Source organism: Chelonoidis abingdonii, chromosome 19 (assembly GCF_003597395.2).
Source record: "Chelonoidis abingdonii isolate Lonesome George chromosome 19, CheloAbing_2.0, whole genome shotgun sequence".
NCBI lineage: Eukaryota > Metazoa > Chordata > Testudines > Testudinidae > Chelonoidis > Chelonoidis abingdonii.
The window spans coordinates 4,882,459-4,899,136 of record NC_133787.1 but is presented as its reverse complement, the minus strand read 5'-3'; the positions used below and the strand labels follow the sequence as shown (position 1 = coordinate 4,899,136).

Genomic DNA, 16,678 nt, shown 5'->3' with positions numbered 1-16,678 from the left:
CACTGTTGGTAGACAGGATACTGGGCTAGAAGGACCTTTGGTCTGACCCAGTATGGCTGTTCTTATGTTCTTGGCTGAGGGAACTGGGCTTCGTCAGTCTGCAGAAGAGAAGAGTGAGGGGGGATTTGATAGCAGTAGTTGAAGGGGGGTTCCAAAGAGGATGGAGCTCGGTTGTTCTCAGTGGTGGCAGATGACAGAACAAGAAGCAATGGTCTCCAAGTTGCAGTGAGGAAGGTCTAGGTTGGATATTAAGAAACACTGTTTCGCTAGGAGGGTGGTGAAGCACTGGAATGGGTTCCCTAGGGAGGTGGTGGCATCTCCATCCTTAGAGGTTTTTAAGGTCTGGCTTCACAAAGCCCTGGCTGGGATAATTTAATTGGGGTTGGTCCTGCTTTGAGAAGGGAATTGGACAAAATGACCTCCTGAGGTCTCTTCCAACCCTAATCTTCTATGATCTTTTCTTCTAGCACAAACAGGAGTATATAACCATTCATCCCCTGAGATACAGTGGGATTTGAACACTAAAATATATTCTAGTCTATACTCTACAGTCTAGGCAATAGGACCTTAAGGCTAGGGTACTGACCAAGGACTCAAGAGTACGGGGTTTTATTCCTAGCTCTGCCATTGGCCTGCCGGGTAAGAAAGTCACTTTAATTTCCCTGTGCCTCACTTTCTCCATCTGTAAAATGGGGATAATGATACCAACCTCCTTTGTAGAGTACTTTGAGATCTTCTAATTCACAGATTCCAAGATCAGAAGGGACCATTCTGAGCATCTAATCTGAACTCCTGCATAACACAGGCCACAGAACACCCCCAAAATAATTCCTAGAGCAAAACATTTAGAAAAACATCCAATCTTGGCTTAAAAATAGTCAGTGATGGAGACTCCACCACAACCCTTGGAAAATTGTTCCCAGTAGGAGGAGTGGGGAGAAGAAACCCAACTGGTTTGAAGAAGGAGCTTGATAAATGTACTAACAGGATGATACAACGGGGTCCATGATACCAGGGGACTGGACTCAAGGACCCAAGAAGGAGGCCCGTTCTAGTCCTATGTTTTGATCACCCCAGCTCCCTAAGATCATTGCTGGTTTCTAGAAAGTCTGTCATCTGAAACACAGCTATGTAACATACAGAACCCAGCGCCTCTGCAGCACCTCAGAGCCCTGAGCCAGGCACCAAGGAGCGATACTATGGGCTTGGCTACACTTGTGAGTTACAGCGCATGAAAGGAGCCCCGGGCGCACTAGCTCACTGGCAAGGCACTGAGAGCGCTCTGACTCCATGGCTACAGTGCTGCTGGTTCTCCACCTCGGCAAGAGGAATAACATTTGATGCGCCCCTACTGGAGTGCCGCGGCATCAGTGTGAACGAGGTGTGGCATTACTGTGCTCTGATCAGCCTCCGGAAACATCTCATAATCCCCTTAAGTGGCCCTCTTGTCATTGTTTTGGATATGCCCTTTGAAAGTTCCGTTTGACAGCCGGTTGCTTATCTGCTCCAAGACAAAGCAACCATGACTGTGGAATGCTGTGTGTGTGTGAGAGAGAGGCAGGGGGAGGTCTGCTGCTGTCTGAACTTACAAGACAGTATGGTGACATGCTCTCAGCCCCCTAAAAACCCACTCTCTCCCCCCACATACAAACAACACACTGTCACACTCCACCCCAGCCCCCATTTGAAAAGCACGTTGCATCCACTTGCATGCTGGGATAGCTACCACAATGCACTGCTCTCTGTGGCTGTTGCAAGAGCTGCTAATGTGGCCACGCCAGTGCGTTGTCAGTGTGGACAGACTGCAGCACTTTCTCTACTGCACTCTACAAAGGCTGGTTTAACTCACAGCGCTCTCCAAGTGTAGCCATGCCCTATGAAATGAAAGACACTCCCTTTCCCAGGAGCTGTGAATGTTACCCCTGCAGCACTGAGAGCAAAAGCACAGCACGGTCACTGTGAGATACTCCCTTGCCTCAGGGGCTAAGCATGCTGCCTGAGCACAGTTCCCAACACCACCCAGCTCTGGAAGGAAGAGAGGAAACCCATGACTCAGCCCTAGCTCTCTGATGTGGCAGAGCAAAGCACCATCCACCCACCCAAGTGGCCTCTCTGCATGCACAAATGTCATTAAAATCTCATCCTGGGTTCATTCAGAGTCTGTTTGAGTGGATACCCTGAGGGGCCAAAAGGCCAGTGCAAAGAGGCACCTGCTTAGCCATGATTAGTTGCAGCTACAACTCATTATCTTGTTTGGATTTCTAAGAACAGATGGGAAATAAGTTCTGATCAATGTCAACACAATGCACTTCATTTCCAGCTGACTGACATGAAAGCCTTTGACCTGAAACAAGATTAAGTTACAGCATGTCTGCTTCCAATCTTTCCCGCCCTCTCCCCCGCCAGATCAGCAGCAGTACGCGTTCCTCACAAGAGCACTGACGTAAAGCACCGTCCTCCTCTTTCAGAGACAGTCCCGCCAGCCACAGCCACAGCACTGGCATTTCTGCTTCACTTTTAATTCGTCTTTGAAAGTGACGGTGTACTGAATATTTCATGCAGCTGATGAACGAAAACAAAATCTTGATGCCAACAGAGACACTCGACAGAAATGTGGCAGCACATTCTGAGCAGAGTTCCATGGACAGCACTTATGAGCCTGGGGACGAGGCTCTCAGCAGTGGCTGAAAGGAGTGCAGCTGTTTTTCCCCCCAATGTCAGGACTCTGGCTTTTCCTGAGGGCTGGGAAGGACAGGCACGGGGGTCCCCCTGAAACAGGCCAGCGCTCCACCTCCTGAAAGCAGCCAAAACCTGGGATGGCACGGATGGATTTCAGGAAGCCAGAACACGGCAACCACACCAAAGAGGCCGCTTCTACAGGCTCACCTGTAGTAAATTGAAAGCCTTAAAAAGGGCAGGAACTGGTGAACAGCGACGAGCATCTACCAGAATGGTTAGGCCCAAAGCTCGGCACTCTGCTCTGTGAGGAAAAGGAAAGACAAGTTAGTGTGTCATTGCCACAGCGCAACACGGGCTATTCATGTGGTGCTGTTAGATAACATGGTGTACCGTGCTGGGCATACCCAATACAACTCTGTAAACGGAAGCCATTAACTGGCCTCATTTTGTTAGCCACAATATCTTCCCTTTGAGGTTGCCTAGGCTGCTCCTTCTTCTTCCCTTGTGCTGCTAAGTAAATTCCTGATGCCCCACCTACCACACCTCCCATGACACTGTAATTCCAGCCATGCTGCTCCACTCCCCAGACCCCAGCAGCAAATCCTCTGACAACACAGACTATCACATCTCTCTGGAGGCAGGTAGTGAGGAGGGAAGCCATGGAGAGTGCCAGCACTCACTGATTGTGCCCGAAGGCTGGAACGCAGCATCACTTACATCCTTTCGGCTGCACTGACAACAAAGTTCACACTTGGAACTAACCGTATTTTTCAAAGCATTTCAAAACGCAGACCAGGAGCTAAGACCCAACAGGGTCTGTGAGTAGGGTGACCAGACAGCAAATGTGAAAAATTGAGACAGGGGGAAGAGGGCAATAGGAGCCTATATAAGAAAAAAGACCCAAAAATCAGGACTGTCCCTATAAAATCAGGACATCTGGTCACCCTATCTGTGAGGACCTGGAAGAAGCCCCATGGCAGCAGCAGTAAGGAGGAAAACTACAGAGCACACGGCAAACTGACACATTCTGAATGCGTTTAGCTCTACCAGGCAAACTGTATCTCATCCGTGATGCCAATGCGTCACTCGCCGAGCCGACGTACACTTGCTCAGCCTCTGCAGCCGCCTTCAGCGCTGGAGGACAGGCTGTCAGAAAGATTGTTTCCTAGATCTATATGACAGGGCTGTTGCATGAGTTGCCGGGCTACCCCAGAATTGTCAACATCATGTTTTCTAAGCCCTATTTTCTGAGTTAATGCAGAAGAGTGAGAAATGGTTTGGATTTATGGCAATGCTTGGAAACGTAGAACAATATACACATAGCACTACTGCTTAGCGTGCATATACTGCAGGCTGCATGGCCAACGCCAGCAGATCTGTGGCTTGTGCAGATTCTGAGCTGTTTGGGGCCACCTCCTCATGCTGCCAAAGGTAGCCAGCTCCATTCAGCTCCCAACTAGGTGCCAGTAGAGATTGCCCTGTCCTGCCTGTCTGACACCCTGCCCAGCCTGGAAATGGCACCAACCTTGGGATTCTGTGCAAGTACAGGAGGAGGCGCACCAGCTCGTTGGTGTTGCAGTGGGGGTTTAGCCAAATCGTGTTCCTTGTGGTGATTATGGCCACTGCACGTCCACATTTGTCTCTGGTGCCTGAAAATAAGAATTTATTTTAACATCTGCAGTTTGTCAGAGCCTTGAAGGATTCCCCCACAGATTACCTCCAGGGCAGCCCAGCTCACCCACGGCCCTTAGTGATTCTCCCTGTAAATTACAGCATTGCTGTTGGGACCAAATGCTCTTCCCCTACTTCCCACCCCCACAGAATTGAGCACACAACGTCTACGACACACCAGTGCCCACCAGGAGAAGACCAGGACTTGCCATTGAAGCAGTGCCATGGCCACTGAGAGGCACAGACAATGCTCGCTGTTTGCACGGTCTCTGTTGCAGTTACTGGAAACAGCGATTCAGGCCCACACTCAGCACCGCAGAAAGTAATAAAACTCAGGCTTGAAGGGTCTAAAGCCCTCTTGGCCCTCAAGCAGCACAATTACTTTTGCAGCTGATTGCTGATTTAAAGAGCTTTGAAGAACCATGTGCAGCCTAATCAAATTCAGCACTAGTATTCCAGACGGAGGGAGGAAAGCCCAGTCTCCCAGCACACAAAGCAGCAGGCTCCTCTTCAGAACAAATCTACAGAGAGGGAACCCGCAGCTCTCACTCCAGGGTCAACACAAGATGGAGGCGTCAGAAGCATGGCTTTCCCCTCACTGTGGAGGAGCCCACTACACTGTGGCAGCCCTAAAGGGACAATGGGTGCTGGGCACACACTGTTAACCTTGCAGGAGGTTTGGCGTCCTTCTGCCAATGGGTTAAGGTGTGAACAAAGAGAGCATGCACAATGCAGCTGACTCCCCCACCTAAAGCAAGCGGAATTCCCCAGGGCTCTATGCATGGAGCAGGTGAAAGACCTTTGCTTTAGCCAAACACCTCTGATCTTGCCAGCCAGGAAAGGAGAGCTGAAGGCAGTTGTGGCTCTCTCCTTCATGACAAAAATTCCAGTGGCAGAAGCTGAGGGAGTATTTAAGAGGTTATGCAGCTTTACACCAGGAATGTGCGATATGTGTTAACTGGCATTCAACAATCCTCCTTGCTTGGCTCGGGACTGTTTGGCTCTGCACTGAGAACAAGGAAGCGAAGGACAGGGGTGGTTCTATGTATTTTGCCGCCCCAAGCGTGGCAGGCAGGCGACTTTCGGCGGCGCACCTGTGGGAGGTCTGCTGGTACCATGGATTCGGCAGCATGCCTGCAGGAGGTCCGCTGGTCCTGTGCCTTCGGCGTACCCACTGCCAAATTGCCGCCGAAGCCAGACCGGCGGACCTCCCACAGGCACGCTGCCGAAGGCTGCCCGACTGCCACCCTCATGGCGACCGGCAGGCCGCCCCCCGTGGCTTGCCACCCCAGGCACATGCTTGGTGCGCTGATGCCTGTAGCCGCCCTGGCAAAGGACCCAACGGGGCAGTGCAATTGCACCCGACCGGTGTGTTTCAGAGTTCTACATTTCACCTCAGAGATCCACACCTGCTCTTTTCTAGTCAACAAACCTGGCAGGGGCCCCAGGCAAGGGCAAGTTACCAGCACTGTTGTATCCCACAATCTCACTGTTCTGAGGAGACCACTCATCTATACAAACTGGGAACACACGTCCCTTGTTTGTTGTAAAAATGGCATGACATGATTAAAAACATCCCAAGAAGCCTCAAAAAAGCAGAATCCTAAAAAAAATAATAATTAAAATTACACTTTTCTCTATCTTACCCACTTGACCCCTGCTGTCCCCTTGGAGGGAACGTGAATAGAAATAGAGCAAAGTAAAGAAGTGGTTTCAGTGAGGGCACAAAGGGCCCCAGATAAACAGATCTGCCCTGCTAGGAGCAAATCTCTCAGTGGAGTTCGGTAATGAGAGCCAGGGCCCCAAGCAGGCATTATTTCAAACAGGGGGGAAATCACAAGTAGGGTTAACCCTTTTTCAGGGAGGAGGACCATGAAATGGTCTTTGTTCTTCTAAAGTCAGGTCTAAACGGGAGATTAAATAAATCAGGAGCCCTGTTCCTGCACCTGGAATATTGTGTTCTGTTCAGGGCAGTACAAGACCAGAAAATGGTGCTAAAATAGAAAGAGTTCATAAACACTATATGGAGCTCTGTGAGTTAAGAAAAAAGCCATCTAAACTCTCATGCTCCAGGACATCAGCTGAGTGCCGGAGAGATCAGGATGGAATCCTCTCTTTATGGACAAGATGATACAATGGACAAGTTCAGTAGAGGTTGTTTTCACCTTTTTCTGAAGCATCAGCTATTGTTCTCTGAATAATTACCTGCAAAAACTGGATTAAACTTTCCCCTGACTCCCACATTGGAGTATAGAAATTACCTGACCAGCTCAGACAAGGGGTCTGTCTCCATCAGTAGCTGGGACTGGATAATTCACAGGAAACTGCAAGTGCCACAACTGACTAATGAAACATCCTGCCCAGAGGAAAGCTTCTTTTGAACCTCCACTGTTAGTTCCTACCCCTTATAAAACCGTTTTTACTCTCTTCACTGTAACCATAGTGTTCCCATAACCCCTACCCACGTCTAATACCCCATTAGAGGGGTGTGTCTGTGTGTGTTTGAGCACATGCACGTGTCTTCCCCAGTTCACACTCCCTAGTATTATGCTGGGCACACCCACTTCCTAGGGACGAGTTGGATGCATTTAGTGCTTCTGATGTTGCTCCTCCCTCAGATGAAGGTTCTCTTCAAGCATTGCTGGAAGGCTGCCCTTGTGTTCACATGTTATGTGCATGTGACAGTTTTGGTTTGCATTTTTCATAGATTCATAGAGTTTAAGGGCAGAAGGGACCATCAGATCATCTGGTCTGACCTCCTATACAACACAGGCCAGAGACCTTCACCCAGTTACCCCTGTGTGGAGCCCAACAACTTGTGCCTGGATAAAGGATATCTTCCAGAAAGGCATCCAGACTTGATTTGGTAGTTTGTTCCAATGGTTAATCATCCTTACAGTTAAAAAAACTGGGCCTTATTTCTAATTTGTCTGTTTCAGTTTCCAGCCACTGGTTTGTGTTCTGCCTTCCTCCGCTAGATTTAAGAGGCTTTTAGTAGCTGTTATTTTCTCCCCATGAAGGTACTTATATACAGTAACCAAGTCACCCCTCAGTCTTCTACACGTTGAGCTCCTGAAGTTACTCATCGTAAGGCATTTTCGCTAGCCCTTGAGTCATTTTTGTGGCTCTTTTCTGCATTCTCTCCAATTTTTCAACATCCTTTTTAAAACGTGGACTCCAGACCTGGATGCAGTATCCTAGTATTGACTCACCAGTGCCAAAATGCGGAGTTAAAATCACCTCCCAATAGGGTGACCAGACAGCAAGTGTGAAAAATCGGGACAGGGGGTAATAGGATCCTATATAAGAAAAAGACCCCAAAATCGAGACTGTCTCTATAAAATCTGAACATCTGATCACCCTACCTCCCTACTTCTGCCCCCTAATCCCCTTTAGATAGCCACAGATTGCATTAGCCTTTTTGCCACTAGGCTGCACTAGGAGCTCTGCTGAGTTGCTGGTGCACTCTGACCCTTTTTCAAGTTGCTGCTTTCCAGGACACAGGACCCACTCTCTAGGTAGGGCCTCTATTCTTTGTTCCTAGACCTTGCATTTGTCTGTATTAATGGACCCAGCTTACCAAGCTATCCAGACCGTGCTGCATGACTGCTCTGTCTTCTGCAGCATAGTTATAGCCATATGCTCGAAAGCTTGTCTCTCTCAACAACAGAAGTTGGTTCCCTAAAAGATATTACCTCACCCACTTTGTATCTCTAATATCCTGGGATCAACACAGCTACAACTGTCAGAACTGGGGCTTGTGACTTTGCATTGGGAAAGCAGCTAGCTAAATGGGGCAGTTGTCACTCTGTGTGGGTTTGAAGAGGGCGGAAGAGAAGGGCACTGGAGGGGTTTGTTGGGGAACGTTTACTGGCACCGAGGCCAATCAGGAGCACCCAAGACTCAGTGCTGGACTGGAACTCTGTCCTGGATTCTGAGCTCTCTGTCTAGATGCTGTGCACATTGGGCACATGGGTCCCCGTGGTCAATATACCCTTATTTTCCCTCTCTCCTTATCTTTCTCCATGCTGGTTTTCTACATTCATCCCTCTGTAAATAAATATTTCCCTTTCCTATATTCATTGTACTGTTCCAATGTGTATGTATTTACGCTGGGGGTTGGAACAGGTGCCCCTGGGGTGGGAAGGGCGCACCTTTCCTTGACCGCAGCCATCCCGCAGAGTGGATTCCATCTTGGCCACAAGGGTGCTATAGTTACATTAGGACTCCTGGATGCAAATTACCTAGTCCTTCTTGAGAGCGAGGTCCTGTTTCCTGCCAGTCTCCGACTCGGCTTGAAAGCTCCAAGAGTTGGCCAGGGATTTGAGGACCGAACTTCAGAAATGTTTATAGTGAAAGGAGTACGGCACACACAGACCTCCTGCCCCTCGGGAAAATCTAACATGCATCCCTATCAGCAGCACACCTACATCAGCCCTTTTGCAGTAGAAAGCTTCCTGCCTATCCCTCTGGCTCACTCACTCACCTGGAAGACAGGCAACTCCACTCCTGAGCACGTCGAGGTTCACTTCCTTCGCTGTGACGGGTGCCGTCTGTAAACTTCTGGGTACCACATAAGACGGAGGTTCCTGGTGAATAACAGCTGCTGAGCCTTCCTCTGGGGAACAGAGTCGACCCGCTGGCTCCCACGAATCTGTGCACATTTCTTTTATCTTTTCTCTCCCTTTCATACGTGTTCCTGTAAAATAAGATAATCCCATTGGTGTCAGGAGCCTGGGGGCAGATCACGTCCCCAGTCAGAGGTGTCAGCTAACAAACTCCAGACACATGAGACCTGCCAGGACTGCACTGACCTCTGGCACCCCAAACCTCTTCAACAGCAACTAAGTAAACTGCTGCATCAACAGCTGCTGTCACTATGCAGCTTATTTACAAACAGAGACACATTTGGAGCTACTTAGTTAAATAGCTGTACCCAGAAAGCTGGGTCTCTTCATCTGTGGCTTGAAGTGGGATCCCTGGGAACTCTAGGAGTGAATGCTGCTGTTTATAGGTTGATGCCCATCCCATGCTCCCTTTGCAAGCTCCCTTTGCCCAGCTTAAAAAAAAATGTTTTACACAGTGTTTGTGCCCTACAAGAACTCTGGGCAGCAGGTATGGGTTCCAGGCCTGAGGATCATGGACACATTGAAGAGCTTGCTGGTTATCTTATGAGGACATCATTCTCTGATGGAGTCCAACTTAGGATAAACTGGCCTACCCCAGATAAGGGAAAGGAAGGATGCCTTGTGCTTGGACCATATACCGGGAGGCAGGAGATTAGGGTTTCATAGATACATAGATTCCAAGGCCAGTGTGATCAACTAGTCTGATCTCCCGTATGACATAGGATCATAGAAAAGTTGGGTTGGAAGAGATGTCAGGAGGTCATCTAGTCCAACCCCCTGCTTAAAGCAGGACCAATCCCCAAACAGATTTCTACCCTGTTCCCTAAATGGCCCCCTCAAGGATTGAGCTCACAACCCTGGGTTCAGCAGACCAATGCTCAAACCACTGAGCCATCCCTCCCCAGTAGGCCAGAGAACTTCTCCAAAATAATTTCTGGAGCAGATCTTTTAGAAAACCAGCCCATCTTGATTTAAAAATGGTAATTGAAGGAGAATTCACCACAATCCTTGTAAATTGTTCCAGTGGTTAATTACCCTCAAAATTTTACACTTTCTTTCCAGTCTGATTTTGTCTAGCTTCAATTTCCAGCCATCAGATCATGTTACACCTTTCTCTGCTAGACTGAAGAGCCCATTACTAAATATTTGTTCCTCATGTAGCTACTTAAAGACTGTAAACAAGTAACCCCTTAACCTTCTCTTTGTTAAAATAAGTAGATTGAGCCTCCTGAGTCCATCACTTTTTAATCCTTTAATCTTTCTCATGCCTCTTCTCTGAACTCTCTTCAATTTAACAATGTCCTTCTTGAATTGTGGACACCAGAACTGGGCACAGCAGCAGTCATACCAGTGCCAAATACAGAGGTAAAAGAACCTTTCTACCTCTACTCAAGATTCCCCTGTTTATGCATGATTTTATGTTTTCTTCCTGGTCGTGATAAAAATGTTAAATAATATAGGACCAAGACCCAATCCCTGTGGGACCCCACTGGAAACACACCCATTCAATGATAATTCCACTTTACAATTACATTTTGAGAGCTATCAGTTAGCCAGTTTTTAATCCATTTAACGCATGCCTTGTTCATTGTAGATTGGGCTAGTTTTTTTTAATCAAGATGTTGTGCAGCATCAAGTCTGATGCCTTACAGAAATCTAAGTCTATTAAGTCAGCACTACTGCGTTTATCAACCAAGCTCAGGAGCAGTACCACCGTCATAAACCTCTGTATGTGTTTAAACACTAGAAGGCTCGACAGTCACACTGGGTAGTGAGGTCCAGAAGCACCTAACATGGCATGTTCCTTCTAAAGTGCTATGTGGCAAAGTGGATGAGAATTGGCTCTGTTATGCTGGGTTCTATGGCAAGCTCTGTCTGAAATGAGCTTAGGCAAGCTCTCATTTCTCTTACCTGTAAAATGGGTGAATGAGAGTTACCCCTTGAGGGAACAATACAAAACTCTAGTTTATATTAAGTGTTATGAAGGGAACAGATATATTAACAGCAGCCATGGGGAAGAACTGGGAAGAGAACTCATGATCCCTAAGCTTGCAGTTTAACACACTGGCTATGGCTGGACTGGTATGAAATACCTCCAGTGGCTTCAGAGCTTTGTGCCTGGGGAATTTCAGGCCTGGTCATGTAGGGGGCCCTGAGTCTGGAACTCTGCTATGATGGGTATTGCAACAGACATAATATCCTCTAATATCCCAAACAAATCTTATGGAAGTAAGAAACTTTACTGAACGAAGTTCAACCTTACTGAATTTGGAGTCCACTGTATTAAAAATGAGGTTGTTCATGTGGAATTTATGTATTTCCATGGGAAGTGTAAAGAAGAGAACAGCAGGGAGTGGTCAGGCTAATTTACTCAAGTGGGACATCTCTAGAGAAGCCACCCCTGGAAAGATGCACATAGACTAGTTCAAACGGGATTCCCCAGGGACCAGCAGACAAAGACAGGGTCTGCTTCCTGTTCCGGAAAATGGACAGGACCCCAGGTCCACAGAGGGCCCCAGTCCTCAGAACAGAATTGGAAGGACTGGGGCTACTGAAGCCACATAAGATTGATGGCTTGTTCTGGGCTAAAGATGTGATGAACTTGTAATGACAAGGTATCCCCTTGGGTGGCGGGGTGAAGGACTGTTCCTGCCACGTTGGGGCTGGGGTGAACCCTGGTAAGCTTATTAGCATGCATGTAGGCTCTTTTATTGTGTTTAATATGTTTCCTCTGTAATAGCTTAAGAATCAAGTAGGCTTGCACAGGAAGTGCTGTCTGGTACCTCAGAACTGTAGCCATTACACCCGTTAACCACCTCTCTAGAGAACGCAAGCAGGTGTTCTTGGGCAACGTGTCTGCACTGCGAATAACACAGATAGCCAACAGCTGGGGAGACGGAGGCCTGAGGATGGGGGCCCTGGCCAGAACACAGAGCGGAAATACAGGTGCAGTTGCCCTGAACTGACAGGTATGTTTGGAGAATTGTCATTATGATTTGGTGCAGGGGCTGTGGGATTCTGTGGCTAGCCAGCCTGCAGTCCCCATGAGAGCGTTTGCTTTGGATTAGTAACTGCATCATTACAAGCAGGTGCAACCTGTGCTGCAGAATGGTCACCCAGGAGGGTAACTGGCAAAGCTGTGTCCATCTGGAGCAGCAAGGAAAGGTAACCACTACAAACCACAAGGAGAGAACTGGAAAGAGCCTAAAAGGAATTCAGCACATGGGAACGTCTCACTCTCATCAACCCAACCGCTGCCCAGCACTGGACAGATCGCAGGGCAGCTGTGAGCTGAGCATTGACCATTCCTCACCCAAACCGGGGAATCCACCCCCTCTGCTTCTGCACCTAGACTATATCACTATTTGTAATATATTAAATGCAAGAACAAATATGTTTGCAGAACACTGAAGCTCTGGCTGAACTGATGAGGAACGGCACCTCTCAGAGGTACAGCCACTCTCGCCACAGCTCAGATCAAAGTTGCAAGTAAGCGACGCTAGCAGGGACATTTTTTCAAAAATATGAATGAACTGTGCATGCTCGTGGCCTCACCCTTTGTGCTGCCATCAGCAGGGGGGTCAGCAGTTATCAGTGGACCCCAAGCAAACCCAGGTGATTCACAGCTGAGTCAGTCCTGATCCAGTGTCCTGGCACACTAGTCATCTGCCCCGAAGTTCCACTCCATGTCCCAATTCCCACTTTCAGGGCTGGACAAATATAGCTGGAAAAAACACTGGGTACAAGTGTCTTCTACAGGCTAGTGCTCCTTAACTCCTTGTGGCTCTCCATGCTGGGAGGGGGTAGGACAGAAAGGGGTACCTAGGGATACTAAAAGGGAGAGACTGGAAGGGGGAACCTGAGGAGAAGCGAGCGAGAGAGAAAAGGACTGTTGCCCCTGGAGATGCCAGAGGAAGAAAGGGCTACTGGCCATTGACTTCCATTTGCCCAGAGGGCAAGACTAGAAGGAAGAAGGAGGAACCTAGGCAGTTGTAAGGAACAAGCCTATGGGAAGACTAGAGGGGAGAGAAGGAAAAGGGGTAAAATCTCCTGGGGTGAGCTACAGGGGACTGCGCTTCCCAGACTAGAAGGCCAGGAAGCCAGAGCCAGTTGGGCAGGGGGCTAGCCATGCTGGAGCAGTGCAGCCTTCACACTTCACCAGCCTGATTTCTGCATGGTCATGAAAAAAGGCCAATTCTTGGGCTTCATGAGGTAAGTATTTCACTGGCCCAGCCAGGTTGTGGCATTCACACCTCACTGATAACAGGGCTGCAGCACATCTGTTTATTGTGACAAAGTTCTTCCTCTACCTTGGTGGGTCCTGCTCTTATTGGCGGACTTGCTCACCTCACAGATTCACCCTGTGGGTCGGGAAACAGCCCAGAGATCTTCCCCTCTAGTAGAAGCCACAATCCAGGTCAATTCCTCCTGGGTTTGATCAGGAGTTGGGAGGTTTAGGGGGGAACCTGGGCCCACCCTCTACTCCAGGTTCCAGCCCAGGGCCCTGTGGACTGCAGCTGTCTAGATTGCCTGCTGGTACAGCTGTGCAACAGCTACAACTCCCTGGGTTACTTCCCTATGGCCTCCTCCCAACACCTTCTTTATCCTCACCACAGGACCTTCCTCCCAATGACTGATAACACTTGTACTTCTCAGTCCTCCAGCAGTATGCCTACTCACTCTCAGCTTATTGCATGTCTCTTGCTCCTTTTTMCTTTTMCTTTTACTTTTCCTCTGACTCCCCTAGGCCTGACTGGAGTGAGCCCTTGTATAGCATCAGAGGGGCCTTAATTAGAGTCAGGTGCTTAAATGCCTCACCTGACTCTTAGCAAGTTAATTGGAGTCAGGTGTTCTCATTAGCCTGGAGCAGCCCCTGCTCTGGTCATTCAGGGAACAGAAAACTGCATATCCAGTGGCCAGTATATCTCCCTTCTACTATGCTGCTGTTCCCAACTGGCCTGGATCTATCACATTATGTTACTGCAAAGTTGGGAAAAGGGCGGAGAGCTTAATTTTTAAAAAAAGGGAATTGCGGAATGTAGCAGATTGCAGAAAAATCTGCAGTGAGAGCAGGGGCGAATGAATTTGCCACAGCTGCAGATTTCTCCTCTCCCTGAGGTTAAGGCAGCAATTCTGGGAAAGGGCTGGGCTGTGCAGGTTGCAAAAGGACATTGGTATTCCTCTTGCAAACTGCCCAATCGACAGCCTAAGAGCCTCAGCTCTTGCAGATTCAGCACAGTCCACGATTCTGGCCTGATCCCAGTGTGCACTGTAACATCACTAGTGAGCGGGGTGGTAAAAAAAAAATCTTAGATGCTGCTGAGCATGCTCAGAAGTGATTTTTCAGTCACGTAACTATTTCATTAATAGCCAACTCTTCTTTTCCAAATGAGGACTCCTTCCATGACAAATCTGCCTTGTCTTTACGTTATCAGTACAGGGGAAATGGCAGCCGGAATGTCTGTACGTGGGAGCAGCGGGGGTTTGCTGTGCTCTCCCAACTCAGACACAGCAGAAGGGGCTTTGCTTAGACTTTCCAAAGACACTTCACTTTTGGGTAGAGATCAAGCAAAGTACGTTTCAGCTCAATTTGGGACTGTCTCGGGACGTTAGGGGTGGACTGAAATATGGGATTATAATGGCAACAGTTTTACAACCTCAGCTATAATGTGAACTGGCTGGGGGTTAGACTGTATGACCCCTGCAGTGCCTTTTAATCCTATAGTTCTACGATTCTATGAACTGAACGATCAAGAATTTCACTCTGTAACTCTTAGAACTTACAGACACAGAACAGCTGGCAGGGAACGCGGCTGGAAATGAATACCAAAAGGAGAGCAAATACTGTGTCTAGTTCATTTTGGAATTGTATCTCTAAGGTTATGTCTAACCTACAAGCACTACAGTGGTTCTGCTGCAGCACTGCAGCTACACCGCTGCAGTGTAGATACTTACTACAGTGAGGGAAGAGGTTCTTCTGTTCTGTAGTAAATTTACCCCCTTGACAGGCAACAGCTAGTTGATGGAAGAATTCTTCTGTCAGCCTAGCAGTGTCTATACTGGGGCTCAGGTCAGTTTAGTGACATCTCTCGGTGGGGTAAATTTTTCAAATCCGGAGTGATGTACATAGGTTGACCTAAATTTTAGGTGCAGACGAGGCCTTAGTTGTTGTTTGGGTTAGAAATGGCGAGATGAATCACAATGAATTAAACAAGCACCCGCCATCCAAGGATCTCAAAGCCCTCCCAAATGTTATTGACCGAACTAAGCTTACGACACCTCCATGAGGTACATTATCCCCTTTTGCACTTTAATTTATTGTAGTGCCAGTGGTAAGGAAACACTCTGAGTATTTTTAAAAGTCAAGTACCGCCAGCTTTGAGACAACATTTTGGTTTTCCCTACCCCTTAACTCATATTTTGAATAAAGTATTTTTAACACGAGACCTTTCAACTGAAGGGCCGCGGGCCACGGCTCAAAATAGCAACATCCAGGCTGGGACTCACCTATTTCTGCAATATCTCCACTGTCATGACCTTTAAAACCCTGATGTATTTTTGAAATAGAAAGGCCCTTTGCTTTCCCTCTAAGTATTATGTCACTAAGTTCCACTACTGCAGTGATTAGACACTGCAAGTGAACTGGAGAGCAGCCAGCATCTCTCACTTTCATTATCTCATAACCTCAACTGGGATCAGTTATTTTTGGACTCCTCAGATGGGAACATTGAAGCACTGAGGCGAGGGTCATTAAAACAGTGTGTGGCAACCTGAATGCCCAGGTTTTCTGATTTCCAGCCATGGGCCTTTCACCTCTAGGTCATCAGGCAAAACCTGGCACAAGACGGCAATGACTAAAACCAGTTACCATCCAATGGCTGCTTTGTAGCCCATGTGGAGAGTGTCTCATTCTAAGGAGACATCACAGTTGTTAAATAATAGCATCCACCACTGAAAAGCCTACACACTGGGCATGGAAGTGAACTCCTATTGTTTGTGTGGGTGTGTCTGGTCAGGACTGATGTTCATTAGTGGGGTAGCATTGTCAGGGGGAACTCACCCACAATGTACCAGAACAACAGGTAGAGCAAGTTGGTTTCCCTGGCTTTCAATACGTCACTTTCACGAACACTGAGGCCCAATCTTCTCTACCCCTATAACTGCCAGGAAACCCAGCTCTGTCACAGTGTGTCCTGATGCTTTAGTGTAGACACACCCTAGCTGTGGGTATGTCTACACTGCAATCAGGAGGTGTGACTGCAGCGCCAGTAGATATACCCGATCTAGCTAGCTCAAGTAACAATAGCAGTGAAGCTGGGACAGCATTGGCGGGAGCTGTGCAAGTATATATCCAGGGTCCTAAGAGGGCAGAACTAGCCGCTTGGCATCTGCCCCTGCTGCCATGGCTTCGCTGCTATTGTTACCAGAGCTAACTTTGATCTAGCTACGTCTACACATGCTGCAATTACACCTCCCGATTACAATGTAGACATGGCCAGTCCAAGAGACACAGGCTATGACGTTAGCCCAATTACAGGGACGTAATTAGGCCCGGACTATACTGCAACTTTTGGACATGTAACAGTCAGGTAACAACAACTATGCTTGTAACCAGATCCCACATCTCAGTTATGGCAGTAGTGCAACAAAAGGAAGGTGGGGATTTTGTGTCTACAGTACAGGCACTGAATGGAAGCTCC

At 48.1% G+C, this 16,678-nt stretch overlaps 1 protein-coding gene across 1 annotated transcript in view; it reads right to left on the bottom strand.

The window, feature by feature from the left end:
• Nucleotides 1-16,678, bottom strand: part of PLEKHG4 (pleckstrin homology and RhoGEF domain containing G4) — a 161,023-nt gene that overhangs the window by 98,579 nt on the left and 45,766 nt on the right. The window contains exons 4-6 of the mRNA XM_032788459.2: nt 8,837-9,049; nt 4,205-4,328; nt 2,887-2,980 (exon numbers count right to left, since the gene is read on the bottom strand). Coding sequence (XP_032644350.2) covers nt 2,887-2,980; nt 4,205-4,328; nt 8,837-9,049 — 431 coding nt within the window. The remainder of the gene's footprint in view (nt 1-2,886; nt 2,981-4,204; nt 4,329-8,836; nt 9,050-16,678) is intronic.